General features: G+C 32.4%; 2 protein-coding genes across 4 annotated transcripts; one reads left to right on the top strand and one right to left on the bottom strand.

Annotated features, from left to right (window-relative positions):
* The first annotated feature begins 7,098 nt into the window (after nucleotides 1–7,098).
* LOC120279320 (VAN3-binding protein-like) lies at nucleotides 7,099–9,205 on the top strand. The gene is made up of 6 exons (XM_039286238.1): nucleotides 7,099–7,399; nucleotides 7,871–8,246; nucleotides 8,338–8,481; nucleotides 8,551–8,600; nucleotides 8,693–8,750; nucleotides 8,835–9,205. The coding sequence occupies exons 2-6, from the start codon at nucleotides 8,081–8,083 to the stop codon at nucleotides 9,095–9,097; spliced, it is 681 nt and encodes a 226-aa protein (XP_039142172.1). The 5' UTR covers nucleotides 7,099–7,399; nucleotides 7,871–8,080; the 3' UTR covers nucleotides 9,098–9,205.
* On the bottom strand, nucleotides 7,872–12,521 carry LOC120279318 (formyltetrahydrofolate deformylase 1, mitochondrial-like). 3 transcript variants are annotated; one of them, XM_039286236.1, is made up of 10 exons: nucleotides 12,367–12,521; nucleotides 12,174–12,286; nucleotides 11,857–12,007; nucleotides 11,629–11,702; nucleotides 11,386–11,545; nucleotides 10,377–10,475; nucleotides 10,205–10,291; nucleotides 8,813–9,531; nucleotides 8,407–8,459; nucleotides 7,872–8,271 (listed from the first exon to the last, which is right to left on the bottom strand). In XM_039286236.1, the coding sequence occupies exons 1-8, from the start codon at nucleotides 12,493–12,495 to the stop codon at nucleotides 9,385–9,387; spliced, it is 960 nt and encodes a 319-aa protein (XP_039142170.1). In that variant the 5' UTR covers nucleotides 12,496–12,521; the 3' UTR covers nucleotides 7,872–8,271; nucleotides 8,407–8,459; nucleotides 8,813–9,384. The 3 variants fall into 3 exon arrangements, with proteins under 3 accessions (XP_039142170.1, XP_039142169.1, XP_039142171.1); XM_039286235.1 differs by having other exon boundaries at nucleotides 7,872–8,240; XM_039286237.1 differs by having other exon boundaries at nucleotides 7,872–8,228.
* Nucleotides 12,522–19,274: the final 6,753 nt, after the last annotated feature.

Here is a 19,274-nt window from a genome sequence, read left to right as displayed (position 1 = left end):
TTCACTTCAAATTTGGGTTTTCTGTCTATTTTATAGTTAAATTAATATAAAATTTTTAATTTTGTTTAGACTGAACATTACCAACTGCTTGTTGGTCTATTAACATTTAGAGCATCTTTAATCGTTAGACTATCATAGAGTTTGATATTCATGCCGCATCACCAATTCATTAAATTCTTACTTATTAAATTATCTCTCATAATAGTTATATTATAAAATAAGACACACAATCAACGCATTAAACTCCTACTTATTAAACTCCTATTATATTAATTAAAAATTATATATTAATTAAATTACATTAATAATAAAATTTAAATAATTTGGGTGATTTTGGAAATAAAAAATAAATTTTGAATAATTTTGAAATTTATATAATATAAATATATATATAAATATATATATATACTAACAACTTATTTTTAAAAAAATCTAAGGTTTAACTGTGGGGTCCACCATTGACCCACGAGACCTTCAATGGTTGTTATATCCTAATTGAGCTCTTAAAATTGGGGGCATTTCCATTGTGCTCAATGAGCGCATGAATGCCCTCCATTAAAGTTGATCTATGTGAAGTTATAAGTTTGACTTTCCATTTATCATTGATTGAATTAGTCATAATTATTTTTTGGGCCGGCAATGTGAAGGCATGTGATATAATTAAAAAACATGCACATGTTTTGCTATATGCCTAGTCTATATTTGTTGAATAATAATAATAATAATAATAATAATATTTTTTGAATAAGAGTTACATACACAATTGTTTATCCAAGTTGCCTAAAGTCTATCTGCCCCACTTTTATGGTAAGTTATTAAATATTTACACTTAAAATTGGAAATTATGTTTAAGTGTGTCATCGATTTTACAAGCCACAGGCCATCGATTTTGCCAAATCAATTTTGAGCCCATCAAAATCATTAAAAAAAAAATTATCTCGAATTATTTCTAAAAAAAATAATGACTTGCCAAACATATTTTGATTTTGGTTTTATTATTTTTTTCTAAGTATTTTTATTTACATAAAAAAAATTTACACTCCCTCTGAAATTAAGGTATTCACAAAAAAAAACCCATGACTTTGAAAGTATTTTTAATTGGCCTTTTCCTTTTTACTATGCGAGTTATTTTTGAAACTTTTACTAATATAAAGGTGGCTGATGTTGATAGGATTGTCTCTTAGGGGTTTTTAAAGTGAAACATCGAATTTTTAAGTGAAAAATTTATAATTTTTAAGTAGAAAGCTCAAAAATTTTTAAGCGAAACCCATAATTTCAAAAGCAAGATATCTGTAAAATAAAACTAACAGAAAGTGAGTTATGTTATGAGTAAACTATCATAAAAAAAATGAACTGTTTGACAAATTCAAATGTTAAAGAGTTTGTCTAATATGTTTTGAAACTTTTAAAGATTTATAATTAATTTTTTTATATATGCGTATACTTATATATTTATATATTTAATATATAAAAAGAATTAAGATACCATTCAAATAGTTCAGAAAAATATAATAAAATAAAAAAAAGCTGGTTTCCAAGCTCTATAGCACACTGTGAAAGAGAGAATCAAACATGAAAAGAAGTGTTGATCAGTGAATGCAAAGAAGCAAACTAAGCCTTCAAAACTACAAAGCAAAGCATGCATTCACTGTCTTTTCACTTCAACAGACACCTTCCCAAGATTCCAAAAAGTCCTTTCTTCTCAACACTTCTATTCCATCCATCCACTTCTTTAGTTCTTTATATAATATATATCTTCCCAAAAAAAAGCTTCAATAAATAAATATAATAAAAAAGTTAACACTAGTGCATATCCCTTTCAACAATCACTTCATACAATGAAAACAAGCTTGAACCTTGTAAATACTTACTTAGACCACACGCCATGAAAAGGGAAAAAGGGGAAAAATAAAAGTTAGGGTTTATGATGAGGATCAAGAGATGCCATGTTATCCATTCTTTGGCACGCCAAAAGAGCATGCATACATGCACTATATAATATATATATATATATATAAATATATTGTTTAGCTTTAAAAAAGTATATATATATATATATATATATATATAAGTATACAGTTAGCGAGGTTGGGAATTTGTCTCTTGTGAAGGTGTGCTGCTCATAGTGCAAGGACATGAGTGAAAGTTATGCAAATTTATTTTTTATTATGTATAACTTTTTCCTTTTTGGGTTTATATTCTTGGAGACTATTGTGCTAAAATGATATAGTTCAAATTTATAATTTCATTTTTAGAATATTTAGAAGATTTAGTGTGATGATGTGTGTTTGAGCGGTGAATTATATTAAAGAAGAGAATGAAATTTATTTTATGTTCTACATCTGTTAAAATTGTTGTTGTCTCGAGATAGGCGACAAGAAATGTAGAAATTCATTAAACCAGTAAGCCGCGGTCGGAGAGAATCGAACTCGTGTCGTTGGTGATCTCGTCAAAATTGTATTGTTATTATATATTTATTTTATTTACCTCATTATTTATTTAGTTTTTATAGAGCAATAATTAATCTTACATGCTAAAATCTTCTTTACTTATTCATATAATTTATTTATTACTTAATTACAAGTGAATAAACTCAAGTGATTATTTTGTTTTCTAGTCAAATACCAAGGAAAAAAAAAATGCAACCGGATTAACAAATAATCCTTCCCTCCATATAATGAAACAATTCATTTTATTTTACGCATTAATATTTAATAAAATTAATATTGGCAATACATGTTTATTATTAATTTTAAAGTAAAAAATAAAAAAATATTAAAAAAATATTTATTTTAACTAATATCAATTCTAGAGACATGAATTTTAGAGATGATTGATGATAATGATGATGGTGGTGATGATCACTTAAACACATCCACTTGGGAAAATGAATGTAAAGACAAAGGACATGGCGTGAGACTTCACTTGCCACGCCTTAATAAATAAGTTCCTTTTTTAGGCCTTCACTTATTGGCTAAGTTTTGCATCATTTAAACTAAGCAAACTTAGATCAATTATGAGTTTTATAAATCCTGGTTTGAAATTCTAAGACACTGCATCAATATATAATAGCAAAAGTTTTGGCTTTATGATTTATATATTAATTTTATTTATTTATTGCATGTATTCCTACAAAAACATGGTAAATATTTATTTGATTTTTAAAGAGTTGTAATTGTTTATATACTAGGGAAATTTTTAGAGATTAAATTTTATATCTTATGTGTTGATCAAATACGGTATCACACTAATATAATCATTATATTTTAACAAAGTTTTTTAATTAGTTAATTAATTTCAGAGGTATCAAAACAGTGTGTCTGACACATATATATATATACACACACATATATACCCTTTATGTCATATGCACTATTAAAAATTGTTATAAACTATATAAATATTGATTTGATAATAAAATTAGCATTTTATCTAAAATTTTAATTTACACTGGCAATATTAAAATTTATTTAAATATAATAAAAAAAAGCGTTTATACGAAAAACAAATGTTAACTTAATCACCAACACTAGAATTTTTTAGAATTCATTTGTAATGAATAAAATGAGTTTAATTTTTAAAAAACAATATATATATATATATATAATATTAATTTAATGATCATGACAAATTTTTAGAGGAATGTATTACCTCTTTTGTGGCCATTTAACTAGTACTACTACCATTTTTTTAACAAATAAATGACAAACATCCCTGTATTTTAAAATAAAAAAATAGATATATAGAGGTTTGAAAGTATGAATCAGAATTCAAACAACACACGAAATACTTATATAATAAAATGAATAAATCACAAATTTATTAAAAAGAATAAAAAAACCCAAAATAAGAAAAACCAAAATAAAACGCAAGCAAATAAGAAAACCACCGAAAAGTAAACACAAAAATAAAAAAACAATCACCAGAAGTGAAGCCAACCAGTACAAACCAAACAAAAAAATAGCTAAAAAGACGAGATTCATCCTCCAAAATCCGAGACCTTCAGAAGCTGAGAACTTGATTCACTCCTGACTAGTGGGAAGAGATAAGCACTCACTTAGTTTGGTTTTTGCGTTTTCCTCAGAATAAATACCTTTTTATATTACAAATTTAAGTGGCCATTTATGCTAATACTACTACTGCTAATAATAATAATAATAATAATAATAATCAGAGAGTGCATGTGTGTGTTTGGGGGTGATGGTGATGGTGTATCATAACAGTAAATAGTATACAGTAATGTTGTGGATGTAAGTTGTGTTGCCGACATGACAAGAAGAAGGCTGAGTACTAAACTGGTTACTGGACTAATCTAAATAATTTTTAATTTATAAAAAAACATGCAACCAAAATGAAAAAGCGTAGTTGAGAAACGCGGTCTCCTGCACGAGCCCACTCCGGCTTCCCTGGACCTCTTTGTCTTCTTTCTTCTTCTTTTCTTTCTCTATTTTTTTCAATATTTATTTCTTATATATATAATTTTATAAAGATTTTTTAACTACATAAAACAAGGTTACTACCAATTATTACTTGATCTATTAACATTGAATTTTTTTGCATAAAATTTTTTTATTTTAAAGAAATCCTGATTTAAATTAAAAATTTACGCAAGACGAAAGTTTGTCTTTGACTTAAATTTTAAATGCGGTGTTTGTCACCTAGTGTTTAAAAAAAAATAAAAAAAATAAAAATTACTAAACTATGACAAACACTGTGAATGCATTTTTTTAATATAAAATAATATTTTATTAAATAAGTCTATTGTTATTTATTATTTAATAGACTACACTTGATTATAAGAATAAATATTATAAGAATTATTTAATTATTTATTTTAAAATTTGAATAAACTGCCAGTTTAAAATCTTTGAGTCAGAAGTAATGTTAAAGATCACTCTTTTTTTTTTTTGGAAATAGTAAAAGCATTAAGTTTTATAATAACTTCTTAAAAAGAATCGTAAATTAAAGAAAATATTTTTGATGATAAAATAAATTAATGTTAAAGTTCATCAAAATCACCTGTTTAAAATTTTTAACTTTCCAAAAAAAAAAATTATGACCAATTTATCAAGAAGTATTTTTTATTATAAAATTATTTAACATATAATTACAATATACACACATTACAACATGATTGGTGATCTCAAAATCACATAATCACTCCTACAAGGCTACAAACAAGAAAGGTTTTGCTAATTCATTCTCCTCCTTCATCCAAATTATTTGGTAGAATTTTTCATAGGTGTCGACCCGGGCCCAGCAATGACCCTGGCCAGTTCTCGGGGTCAGGTCAAACTGGGTCTCAACCGAGTCAAAACCCGGGGTCGAACCAGCGGTCAATAATTAAATATAAAAAAATATTATAATAATTAATAATAAGCAAATATAATATTAAATCCATAATTATATTATAAAAACCTACACAAATTTGATATTTAAATTGATAAATGACCTTATATACATTAGAGTTTTCTAATTTTTTCATTTATTTTTACATTTTTTTAAATATTTACAAATTTAATATATTAATATATAATTATCGAACTTCTCTCGTAGTTATTTATTTATTTATTTGTTTATTGGTTTATTTTTGTTAAAATAAATAAGAAATTTAATTCACTAATTTTATATCTCAATTGAGTTTTTATTTTGTTTTAATATATTTTTTATTTAATTAGAATACTTTAATTTTATATTTTTATAATGAAATTACACTCATTTATTGTTTTATTTTCTTAATAAATTAAATTTTTAGAAAGTATTTACATAATACATTAATATATTTTATTTTTAAATGTTAATTTTTGTTGGTATATATATATTGTAATTCTATTTATTGATTATAAATTATAAATTAATATTAATAAATATACACGATTTTTGTGATTTTTTAATGAGAAAATAATAATAAATTATTAAATATCAGTAAAAATTAAACATCGTGACTCGATCGACTCTGGTCGGGCTCAACCTGCTCCTCGATTGAACCATCCCGGTCACACGGGTTAATACCGAGTTTTTTTAATACCCGTCAATCGGGTGATACCCTGACCGGCCATACATGGCTTGCTCCTGCTTTTTCCTTGAACCGTCCGGCCATCTGGGGTCTGACAACATTGGAATTTTTAATTTTACTTAAATAAAATATTCATATATTTTAATAGTACATATACAATCACTAATATCTTTCCAATTATATATAAAAAAAATCACATTAAATTAAATTAAATTAAAAGTAAAAGATATAATCCAAGCCCCAGCATTCCCAAGTAAGAGTGTAGAATTAGATGTTTACTTTTCCAATCTCGTGCACGTCCCTTAATTACACGACTTTTTCACTTTATAAAAAAATAATAATATTAATAAAAATAAAGATATAATACCCGAATCGATTCCTCTGCTCTTTCTTTCATCCTCTACTTAAACGCAACCCAACTAATCCTCTACTTTTGAAAACGACCAAATCTAATCCCTCTACCTTTAATCTCTTTCCATTTAAATCCCTCTAATTTTCAAAAAAATACAAACCAATAATCGACCTATTTTTGAAAGAAACTCGACTCAAATAAAAACCATTTTCATAATAGAGTGACTACTTAAGAGAAAAATTAGAAAGACCAATTCACGTATTATAAAGCAAAAATAAAATAAAAGCGAAACAACAACACTAGAAAGTTCATTATTCATCATTCATTTTATCCCTAATCTTTTAATTAAAAAAGGCGAAATATATATATATATATATATATAGCAAAAAGAGAGAGAGAGAGAGAGAGAGAGAGAGAGAAAAACAAGCACCCGGCCAACAATCCAATCAGGAGGAACAACAATGGCGGAAAAGAAAAACAGAGTACTCTAAAGCCACCACAACCTTGTCTCCCCCTTGTCTCCCCAACCCCCACTCCTTTCCTCCTTCTCTCCTCCTCCTCTCTCTCTCTCTCTATATATATATTCCATATTCCATTCAATCCCTTATCTCTAACCCATAATAATCCTAGGGTTGATTACCTCTCTCCCTTCTTTCAGGCATTTTTCACAAACACTTTTGTGTGCATCCAAACATTTAAGTGATGGAGAAAAGGGGCGTACCCTCTGGGGAAGAGGAAGGAGTGAGCGGAAGGAGTTGATTGTTGTTGAGGAGGGAGAGGAAGTGGAGATGGAGATGGAGATGGAGATGGAGATGGAGAAGAGAGGGGTGATGCCATTGATACCACCGCCGCAGACACCGAAGGAGCCGATGGAGTTCTTGGCAAGGTCGTGGAGTGTTTCGGCGTCGGAGATTTCGAAAGCTTTGCTCGCTGGGAAGAAGAGCAAGGGCTTCGCTTGAGAGACCGTGCCGGAGATCATCGTTCCGGAGAGCTTGGTCTTCACTACTTCATCGCAGCATCAACAGCGCTGTGTGAGTTTCCTTTTTAGTCCCTTTTATATTCTGGAATTTAGTTTAAACTCCCCTGAAGTTAAATTATCTTTGTTTTTTTATTTAGAACTCTTTGAAGTGTTAAATATACAGTGGATGTTTTAATGTTTGAAGGAGAGAGAGAAAACAAATAAATAGAGAAGGGCTATTGGCTAATTTTGAATTTTATTAATGTACTTATATAGGAGTATACAAAGCATTACAAATTTGGTAAGGGTATAGATGCCCAAAAATTTTTTTTTTTTTTAAAAAAAGGAACAAGGTTAATAAAGGCTTTTTTAATCAAAATAAAATTGTTTCTTTTTAACAATTTGCATGTATCAAGGAAATGTAACTATACAAAGCATGGCAATTTTTTTTGAGACTATATATATATGCAAGGTATGCTAATATAAATCAAAACAAATTTTGTTTTTGAAAAGTTCGGTTGATAAATGAATATTTATGCTGCAGGTATCCAATGTGGTTAATTCACTTGTAGCCCGGCACTCAACTGCAAAAAAATGGTTTCACAATAGAGAGACTAACAGGTGCAAAGTGAAGAGCAAAGAGAGAGCAAGAGCAGAGAAGGCGCGCATTCATGCGGCGGTGAGTGTCGCCGGAGTAGCATCAGCAGTGGCCGCCTTGGCTGCAAGTGTGAGCCTGGAAAACGAAAGCTCGAAAATGAGTTCAGTGCTAGCCTCTGCAACAGAGCTCTTGGCATCACATTGTATAGAGATTGCAGAGCAAGCCGGTGCGGAGCATGACTTGGTGGCCTCGGCTGTTAGATCGGCCGTCGATGTTAGAACTCCTGGAGACCTCATGACACTCACTGCAGCAGCAGCTACAGGTGGGAAATTCAGAATGCTAAAATGCTGTTATAGTGAATGTTGAGATTCATTGATCAATAACAATAAGAAAACACTTGTACTTGTGATCAGCTTTGCGTGGAGCTGCGACACTGAAAATGAGAGTACAAAGGGAAGCAAGGAGCAATGCGGCAGTCATACCTTATGAGAAGAGCCAGTTGAGCAGCCCGGATATCTGGTGCAAAGAAGGTGACCTGCTCAAACGCACAGGAAACGGTACGAATAAGGTTTGCGAGGTTTAGAATGAGACAGAGCAAGTTCTGATAAATTGACATGCAATTGCAGGGACCTTACGCTGGAAGCGAGCATCGGTTTACATCAACAAGAAATCACAGGTAGAGTGGTAATAAAATATGGAAATATTAAGAAGAATAAGGATTGTTAGTGTAGCAAATATAATGATAACTGAGATATAATTTTATTACAGGTTATAGTGAAGCTGAAAAGCAAACACTTGGGTGGTGCCCTCTCAAAGAAGAAAAAGAGTGAGTTGTGGTTCATACTGCATAATTGTATTGCGAAGTTAGAGGTTTTGAGTGATTCTTACTTTGCGCTGTTGTGATGATCAGCTGTTGTCTATGCGGTGTATGATGAGGTTCCTGCACGGTTGGCACCAGTGAAACGGACTGCTGAAGATGGTTGCTCCTTCGCACTGAAAACAGCTCAAGGTCTTCTGATCTTTGAGTGTGAGAACCAGATCTGCAAGCAGAAATGGGTGGAAGGAGTACAGAACTTGCTTCAACAAGTGTATGAGATAAGCAGAGGAACAGAACAAGTAGAGAAATCATTTGAGTTCTTGAACCTTGGTGAAAGAGACCTAATGTATGGCTAGTTTTGCCACCACAATGAAGAGAAGAAAAATGTGTATGAAAAAGTAAAGAACAAATATTTTAAGAGCTCATGTCTACCTGCACATATGAAAAGCTAAGTTAATGATCAAGTGAGTACCTTCCTTAGGCAACTAAGAACAACCATATTGCCACTATGATACCTGTGAAGTCATGAAGTTATAGAATGAAAGAATACCAGTGGTGACCAAATGAGCAAATAAAGCAAGTTTCTTTTTCATGCAAATAATAAATAATGTAATGTACATATTCCCACACCGGACACCAATTGTCAGAATACAACGGTTCTGTTAGATTCGTAAGGGAGCACCCGAAGCTCACAATATGATCTAATTGCTTGTGCCAGACATTGCTTCTCCAGGTTCTCAGATTTTTGTACAAAGCTTTCTAAGGTATCTCTGTGAGAAACCCTTTCAACCTGTATGAAATAAGCAGTCCAGGCAATATTTCCGTTGGAAATGGAAAATAGAGAGTAATTGAACTGAAAACCATACACCACGATTTGAGGATTCATGTTCTAGTTCCTACAGTACAACAGATCCAGACAGTTATATGTAAGGCTGGAAGCGAAGGGTCACATGCTTGACTACAAACTTGACACTACAATGGTGTCACATCTTGAAATTGTTTAATTTCAACATTAGTAGTAGTCTAATAAATTAGATGATCATTCTTTTCACTAATGCCATTTCTGGTGAGTATGGGGTGAGTAACAAATATTAACAACAGGATTAGACTATTCCTGGTTAATAACCTTGCAGTGAATAATTTCATTCCGAAGAGCTAGTCTACATCATACACCCATGAGGAAGTAGTTACTACAATTCTATGCTATCATCATCATGCATAAATCTCTAAAATTGAGCATGCTAAGTTTAAGGAGTCTTGGCCAAGATTATATTAAACAATCTTGGGTCAAACACCGAGATGCTCAATATTTGTCATAAATCACGGATCAACAATACTTGAAAAATGAAGAATGGTTGTCCTAGTGGATTTGTGTTGTACAAATGTGATCTACACTTGAACATACATATATGAGCCTATCACACAAGTAGGTACATAAATATAAGATATAATAATAAACTTACCATTTGTTCTATAATTGGACCCGCATCAAGTTCTTCGGTAACAAAGTGAGTTGTGGCACCAATCAATTTCACCCCAGCATCATATGCCTGCGATTATAGTAAAGGTTAATAACAAAGAACGAAAGAAAAGGCAATAGTTTTAAACAAATTCAGTGTAACAATAAACAATAACCTGTTTGGAGGGATGGCCACCCTTGAAAGATGGGAGAAGACCATGGTGGATGTTAATTACGTCTTTACCATATGCTGCCAAAAATCTTCCAGAAAATACCTGCAATAATCATATAACTATATAAAGTCATCTTTGCCTTCAGTTCTTTACACATAAATTTTCAGATGATTTATTCAAATAGCCTAGAGATAGTCCTAGAAGAGTATAAACAGAAGCTGATCCATTGGTTCAAAGCAATGGCTGATTATCCTCATCCGCCGGGTGTGCACCCGGTAGGTCAAAAGCATTTGATAAGCCATTCTGATAGAACTAAACAAACTCAGATGCTTAAACATTTCAACAGAACTACTAATATGCTATTTTCTCATTCAAACACTTTAATTTTCTTTAAGAGCATAGTTTTCTTTTTGTGGAGAAAAAATTTGGAGACAAATGAAGAAGATGGATGGACATCATAGTAAATGGAATGAAAAAATGACCTTCAAAAGCCACACTAAACAAGCCAGTAAGATATGTCAAGGGATGTGGTCAACAGAAAACCAATGTGGATTTTATTTCTTGTTTATTATACTCATTCAGTTACGCTCTACAATACCAAAAGAACATGGCTCCAAAAATCATTATTTTGAAGAAGAAACATTTTATGAGCTAAAAAAAGAGTGATATGAAAATTACTTGAGCTCTTTGCCTCCTTCAAACAAGATTCAGCATCTTCTGAATTTTTTCACTTACAAAAACCTCCAGGTCTACAAGTATAACTAAGGACAACATAACCTGCCATGTTTAGATATTGATGGAGTTTGTGACTTTTATCAAGTTGGAGCCTTATTAATTAATTTTGAGATCAAAAGGATACATTCATCAGTCTTGTTAATAGAATTGCTGTCATAAATTCAATAAAAATAAAGCAATTGATATAATAACAAACTAGGTTTTTTATATAGTCAAAAATCAAAGTGATATAAACAAGGCTGAAATTTTTATAATAACATAAACCAAAAAAGCATACCTGCATATATCTAGCAAGCACAAGGAAATCAGTATCTGCAACTAAATTCAAAATCTCCTCTTCTCTCTTGTTTCCTGAAGTTATTGGCAAGTAATGATATGGAATCCCATGGCTCTCAAGAAAACGAATAACATGATTATTTGAAGCTCTATCATGGTTGCTGCAACATTCACATTATAAAAGGTTTAAGAAAAATAGAAACTTCTGATAAAAAAACCGAACCTGAAATTAATACAATACCACCTTATCACACAATTGATATCCACTGGGAGTCTTCCCTCTTGCCATCGGTATAGCAAGTCAACTAAACAATGATCCTGCGAAAAGTTAACAAAAAATAAATATAAAGTTACAAGAAATACAAATATAAATTGCTCAATTTTGTAAAAGTTTATAAGGTCTTGAAGCAAAAACGAACAGGAGCTTTGTCAAGATGCAATAAAAATCCAAACTTTTGAGTAAATGACATACCTGCTTTGACGCAAACACTGCAATCTTATAGTTTGGATCTAGATCAGGAACGCGAACAACCGATCTCTCTGCATTGAAGAGCTTCCCCAACTTCCGAAAATCATTCTCCAAAGCATCTCTCGACCACCGAGCAGGATCAAACACAAATTCACTGCCAAGTTGCATCATTTAACTGTGTAAAATACACCAAAATACAATATAATTTCAGATAATATGAAATCAATGAATCACATCAATCTCAAATTCATCTCATTATATATATATATATATATGTAAAATCAACAAATTCTAAATCTCTCAATGATTCTCCGACAAACCTTCTGGAGTAGAAGACTGGCTTGTTATCGGGGACAAAGACGTCGACGCTGTGGATGTTGCCGCCATGGGATGCAATGCATTCGGATAGCTTCGCAACGATCCCCACTTCATCCTGCACAAAGATCAGCCCTAATGCATGAATCTCAAGGGATTCATTAGGATCGGGGAAAGAGAGATGAGATTGGATGGTACCGGGCAGTGGAAGACGTGGATTCCGTGGGTGGAGGGGGCTCCGGCGTTCGCCGCCGGCTTGTGAAACCCGCTGGAGAATTGGAGGAAGCGCGAGAACGAAGGAACGAAAGAGGGCCTTCGGAAAATCATTGGAAGCTCTTGGTTTGGAGGACGCCGGGGAAAACATTAGCTTTTATATTAGTTTAAAAAAAAAACAGAAGATATTTGTAACCCTTTATTTTTTTTTAAAAAAAAAGGGGGTAGAAGTAGCAGAACATTTCAGTTTATTTATTTATTTTTATATAAATCACTGAAGTTTGAAAAAATTTCAGTTTGATTATTAACGTTTATTTTGTATCTAATTGATCACTCAACTTTTTAATTATTTCACCGACAGATCACCTGAAGGATTAAGGGTGTGATTCGCTGACATAGAGGCCTGGAAATCCCAGTCAGCTTCATTGGGGAGTGAGCGTTGTGAAGTTCCTGACCGTGTCTTGTTGGATTTAGCAAAACCTTTGAACCAAATTAATTGCAAAGATGGAGGATGGTTGAAGGTTTGGAGCCCTAGGGCTAGTCGGAAAATCTCAATGGTTTTTTTTGTTCTATTTGAAACCCTAGAGATGGATGCATAAGTTACTGTACATTTAATTTCATAAACTTAACCTTATTTCAGGAACTTATAAAAAAAAAAACTTAACCTGATTTCAAGAGCTTAACCAAATTAATATACATTTAATTTCGTATGAAATTACCACAAACCTGAGTTACTTATAATGTAAATCAACTCGTTTCAATGAGTGAATTCACCATGAATGAATGATTTTAAGGGCATCCAAATTCAACAATGAAAAGGCCTTCCATGTGTAACATGGAACAAAAAAGAAATTTCACCAAGTTTCTTCGAGCCCTAAGGCTTCAAACAGAACAAAAAAGAAAACCATTGAGATTTTCCAGTCGGCCATAGAGCTTCAACCATCCTCCATCTTTGCAATTAATTCGGTTTGAAAGTTTTGCCGAACTCCAGAAACCTTCACACTATTGGAGGATGATCGAGGAAGAAGTCGCTGACGTGGCAACCTTATGTGACGTGACAACTAATGCTGATGTGTCCCCGATGAAGCTGATTGAGATTTCTGACCCTCTACGTCAACTAATCACGCTATTAATCCCTCAGGTGATCTGCTGACTAAATAATTAAAAAGTTGAGTAATCAATTAGATATAAAATAAACCTTAGTGATCAAACTGAAATTTTACCAAACTTCAATGATTTAAAAAAAAAAGCCAATCATTTGAGAACCATGTTTTATGAGAATATATATATATATATATATATATATATATATATATATATATATATATATATATATTTTAATTAGAAGAAATTGTGATCAACTGTGCAAAGTGCTCGTTGGTTGTTTATAGAAGAAAAAATTGAATAATGAAAAATTGTAAATTAAAGAAAAATCAAAGAAATATGCGATTATAGAAATTTTTACTAATATATCATCTTTTTAATAAAACATATCTTTTTTTGATATAAAACACATGACATATTTATATATTTTGATGGAGAATATAAATATTAATACGTGTATAAATATATTCTCTCCGGTCCTTTTTACTTGTTTCATCTTAGAGTTTTTTTTTTAAAAGGAGATAAGCGTCTATCTCTACGGCGTGTGAGTGTGGGTTACGATATCACTTGTGAGTTAACTCCAATGAGGATTCGATTTCTCACCACTCCGCATATCACACGAGAAATTTATTTTTAGTGCAGCTAACCACTTAAATCAAGTGGCTTCAGTTTCATTTTATAGATTTTTGTTGGTCTTTTTTCTTTGTTCATTTAGAAAATTTGTGAAATATTAAATATTATTTTTTAAAATTTACCGTTTTATATTTAATGTACCTCTACAACTTCTAATTAGTTATATTCAACTACACATTTTTACAACATATTTTTAAGTAAAAACAAACTTGAAAAAAATTATTACAATATAAAATTTAGATTGCCAACTAATTTCAACCAGTTTTCTTAATCTATATGAATTAACTAAAATAGACAATAAGGAGGACCGGAGGGAGTATATATATAGAGCCCACCAAAATGGGCTCATAACGTAATTGCATTGTAATTTAACGCCCTGTAAAAAGGCTGACGTCCAATAGGTTGTGCAGTCAATGCCTACTCACGATGCAATGAGCGATTAATTACACATAAGTAACAAATTATACTATTATTTCTGAATTGGTGAATTTGCATTTCTAGAATCTTGTTTGTGAGTCCCAAGTCCTTCATTTCAAACTCTCTATCCAATTGCGCCTTCAACTCCTAGATTCGATCTTTGTTGGGGCTTGCTACCAACATATCGTCATTATACAATAATAAAAACACAAAATCTTCTTAAAATCTCTTGACATATGCACAAGGGTCTGAATTGAGTCTGTTGATTACAAGGCTGATAATGAATGAATCAAATCTCTTGTACCAACATCTTGCCGCATGTTTAAAACCATGCAGAGATTTGTTCAACCTGTAAATCAAGTTCTCTTTATCTTTTTCTTCAAATTCTTTTGGCTGGAGCATATAAATCTCTTTTTCAAGATCTCCATGAAAAATGTAGTCTTAACATTTAATTGCTTAAGTTGTAAGTCGAATGTAGCACAAATCACTAGGACTACTCAGATTGTTGTGAGTTGAATTGCAAGTGAAAATATTACGCTGAAGTCAATTCCTTCCTTCTGAGCATATCCTTTCACCACTAATCTAGCACAATAACGGTCTACTTGATCATTACTATTGTGCTTGATCTTGTAAACCCATTTGTTGCCAATGGGCTTTTTCCCTTCTCATAGTGACACTAGTTCTCATATCCTATTTTTATGAAGAGTTTTAATTTATTCTTTCATTGATGTCATCCATTTAGATGCATTTAAATTGTTTAATGCTTCTTGAAGAGTTGAAGGCTCTCCATCCTCAGTTAGAAGACGATATGCAATATTACCCTCAATTATATAGTCATAATGCCAACTTGACGTCTATCTTGTACGAGTTGACCACGAACTTCTGAAATTTCAGATTTAGTTGGCCCCTGTACCTTTTGTTATGGTGTACCTTCAGCTTTTTTTTCCTAGCTACTTGTATTATTGTAGTTAATATGCTTTCTTTTAAAGTGCTTTCACCATCTACTTGTTGTTGTTCTTTATCTTCTAGTAAGATAACATCCCTGCTGATGATGACCTTTTCAGTATTGGAATCCCACATGAGGTACCCCTTAACTCCATTAGCATATCCTAAGAATATACATTTTCTGGATTTTGGGTCTAATTTTGTAGTTTATTGGGGAATTATACATCATATACACAAAACTTCCAAATTTATGAAGGTTTCAATAGTCCACTGCTTACTATTCCATATCTCCATCAGTGTCTTCAACTCGATTGAAGTTTATGTAGTCCGATTCACTAAATAACAGGCGGTGCTGACTTCTTCTTAATAGAATTTCTTGTCTAAGCCTACATTTTTATCATAGCTCTTGTTCTTTGCAATAGAGTCATGTTCATCCGCTCTACTACTCCATTTTGTTGAGGTGCATGATTAACCACATAATAGGCAATCTGACTGCTTCTGCCCAAAATTTCTTGTCTAAGCCTGCAACTTCCATCACTGTTCTAGCTCTTTCTAACAGAATCCTGTTCATCCGCTCTGCCCTTCTATTTTGTTGAGGAGTGTATGATGTGAATTGCCTTTTGATTTCTTACTAGGAGAATTTTTCAAATTCTTTACCAGTATACTCTCTTCCATTATCTGTCCTCAAGCCAAATTCAAGTTCCACCTGCGCTTTGTAAAATTTGAAGACTTGAATCATATCTGTCTTCCTCTTACTAGGATACACCCAATATCTTATGGAATAATCGTTAATAAATTATACAAAATAATTTGCTCCTCCCGGGGATGTAACTAGTGTTTGTTATACATGATAGTGGACTAATTCTAGAATTGCTTTACTTTTAGAATTAGATGTGTTGAACTTTAGTCGATGTTGCTTGCTCACAAAAGGGTAGTGTTATCTTTGTGAGACCTTGAAGTAGATTTCTTTCTGTAAGAGTCTTCATTCCTTGCTCCAACATGTATCTAAGTTTCCTGTGTCATGTCATTGTGCATCTTTTGATTTGGACTACTTGTGGCAACTTAAGCTTTTCCTTCTTCCCAAGTTTCTCCCTTCATCATGTATAAATTTGTAGCTATTTTGTCTCTTTTCACACATACAATAGCTCCTTGAATTACCTTCATTTTTTTATTCTGGACTTCAATTTTGCAACCAAGATCCTCAAGTTTTCCTATAGACAACAATTTCTTCTTCAAGCCTTTCACATGTCGAACTTCTTGAATGGTCTGAACTATGTCATCATGCATCTTCAGTCTGATAATGCCAATGCCAAGGATCTTAAGGGCTTGATCGTTGCAGCTGTACACAAATCCCCTAGAGATAAGTTTTATAGTGATGGAACCATTCACTTTGAAAGGTCATGTGAAATGTTTTTGCTCAATCGAGAAGCAATACTTCAACAAATCTTTTACTTGTTGTCGTTGCTTCTTCACACACCATGGCATATCCATCATATGAAGTGTTTGCAACATTTCCTTGAGGATTAGAATCTTTGTTATTTAGACTCATACAATCCATCTCTAAGTGACCTTTCTTGCCACAATGGTAGCACTTGAAAGTCTTCTTACTCCTTCAATTTAATCTGCCATGATTGTAGCTCCTACTGGGGCTACATTCTATTGGTCTTCCTCTCTTTACAGTAAAGGCCTCCTCTTATTGTGAATTTGCCATCGTGCCTTCCTTATTCTTACGCCAACTCTCTCCCTCCACAATAATAGCTGCAATGTCATCGAAGGCTAGAATGCCCGTGGGGACTTGAATCACTTCCTGATCATATAAATTTAGTAGACTTTGGAGTAGAAGTTCTATACATTCACCTAACTCTATTTTATGTCCCAATAATGTGAGTTAGGAATATAAAGTACTCAGTGTGTTCAGGTGCTCTTTCATTGATGTGGATTCCACCATTGACAAAGAATAGAGCTTCCTCTTAAAAATTTTTTGTTGTGGAGTGACTTGGCCTCATAAAACTTAGTAAAGATTTCACCTTTGGTGGCCTCCTTCGCGGTCTTCGGTTTTGCTATGCTAGAAAACTCCGTTACCAAGCGCTAAATGAAGATTTAACCTCTGGTGGCCTTTCACTGATGGCAAATAAGCAATTATTCTAACTTAGGATAAGTACACCTTAACTTCAGATACAAAGAACCCGTGATACAACAATGCCGTGCTCCTTTTGAAAGGTTTTGCTCATTTCCAGGTTAATGGCTGCAAGCTTCATTAATGGGAACTGCAAAAACCAATTTGAGATGAACTTCATACCTGATATGCTTGGAACATTCAACAGTTCTAAGCTACTCGAAGAGCATATGCCTTAATCTGCCTTCATAGTAACTGATAATAATTAGTTATCTCATCAAATATCATTGATTAGCTGACAGTAAAAAGACCACACAAGACATGTATTGATTCAAAAAGTATTAAGCAAGCCATGGTATTAACTAACTAACTAACCTCATTCTTGCATCTAATCCTGTCTTACCTACAAGCAAATGAAGCTGAATCTAGTTCTAACAAGGAAAAAGATTAAAAAATAAGCCAAATAATAGGTAAGAGCTCACTCACTCTCTCTGCACGATAAAGACTATTAGTCACTTGTTCTCACTTAGCCGTGACATGAATGTAAACCTCTTTCTTAGCACAGGTATTTATGGTGTTTTTCATGGACTTGTAAGTTGTAACTAGTATTCATTTCAATATTTTGATTTCTTCTCATCATTCTTCTGCTGCTCAAACCTCAATTTTCTATCATAAAAACAAATGAGAAACTATTCAAAAATTAAAAATGCAGTATGTGTTATTCATTACCTTTAATAGATGAAGAACTGGAAGGTAATGCATCACACTCAGTAATCCTCTTCCTTCTCTTCCCCTTGACATTTTCAACAATGGAAGAAAATACCAGAGAACCTACCAAACTAAAATATGACACACTTGGAATTTGCTCATTCCAAACATTGTCAAAACTATTAATAACTCAGGTAATGAACGAAGGAAACCCCACTAAACCGATAAAAACTCATTATGATCCAATTCAAGGAGTGGGTCCTAATCGGATGAAACTTCACTACGAATCTGACATTCTGTAAAAAAATTTTAGCAAAAGAGATACTAACAGAGTTTGACTAGTAAATTCCTCTCAAGACTCAACAAGGAAATACCTAATCTAAGCAGCTTTAATCTATAGAAATTGAAAGCAAAAGTGCTTCTTGGATCCAAAAATCATTGACAGAAAATTGAAATCAAGATCACAAATTGAAGAAAAGAGACATATCTGGCCATGGGATTTCCAAGTATGAGGGTTTGAACATAAGCAATGAAATCTCAAAGATGATCAAAGAATGCGATTGATTTGGCACAATGCCTCTTGAAGCAGCCTTAGGACATGCCCATCCATTCATAGATATCTATGAATAAAGAAATCAATAAAATAAGAAAACAAAACCCTAACTACCTTCCAAATTCCTACGCTAGTGATGATCATCAAGGAAACAAAAATATTAGCGCAAGCTATCTCCCTTTACTCATCATTCTACTTCTACAAGTACTCATGGTACTTATCTACAATGAAAACCCCATCCTTTACTAGCCACTGCTCCTTCATCAAGGATTTATGCTTGAATATAGCATCGATTTCTTGATGGAAGGAATCACCGAGATCCTTGTCTGGAAAATGGCCGATCTTTGATTGGAGGTCTGAATCTCAGAAAACAACACCTATATTATCTTGCTATATTTGAAACCATTGAAAAGAAGA

Source organism: Dioscorea cayenensis, chromosome 16 (assembly GCF_009730915.1).
Source record: "Dioscorea cayenensis subsp. rotundata cultivar TDr96_F1 chromosome 16, TDr96_F1_v2_PseudoChromosome.rev07_lg8_w22 25.fasta, whole genome shotgun sequence".
NCBI classification, from domain to species: Eukaryota; Viridiplantae; Streptophyta; class Magnoliopsida; order Dioscoreales; family Dioscoreaceae; genus Dioscorea; species Dioscorea cayenensis.
The sequence above is the reverse complement of the archived record's forward strand: the minus strand, read 5'-3'. Positions and strand labels throughout refer to the sequence as shown.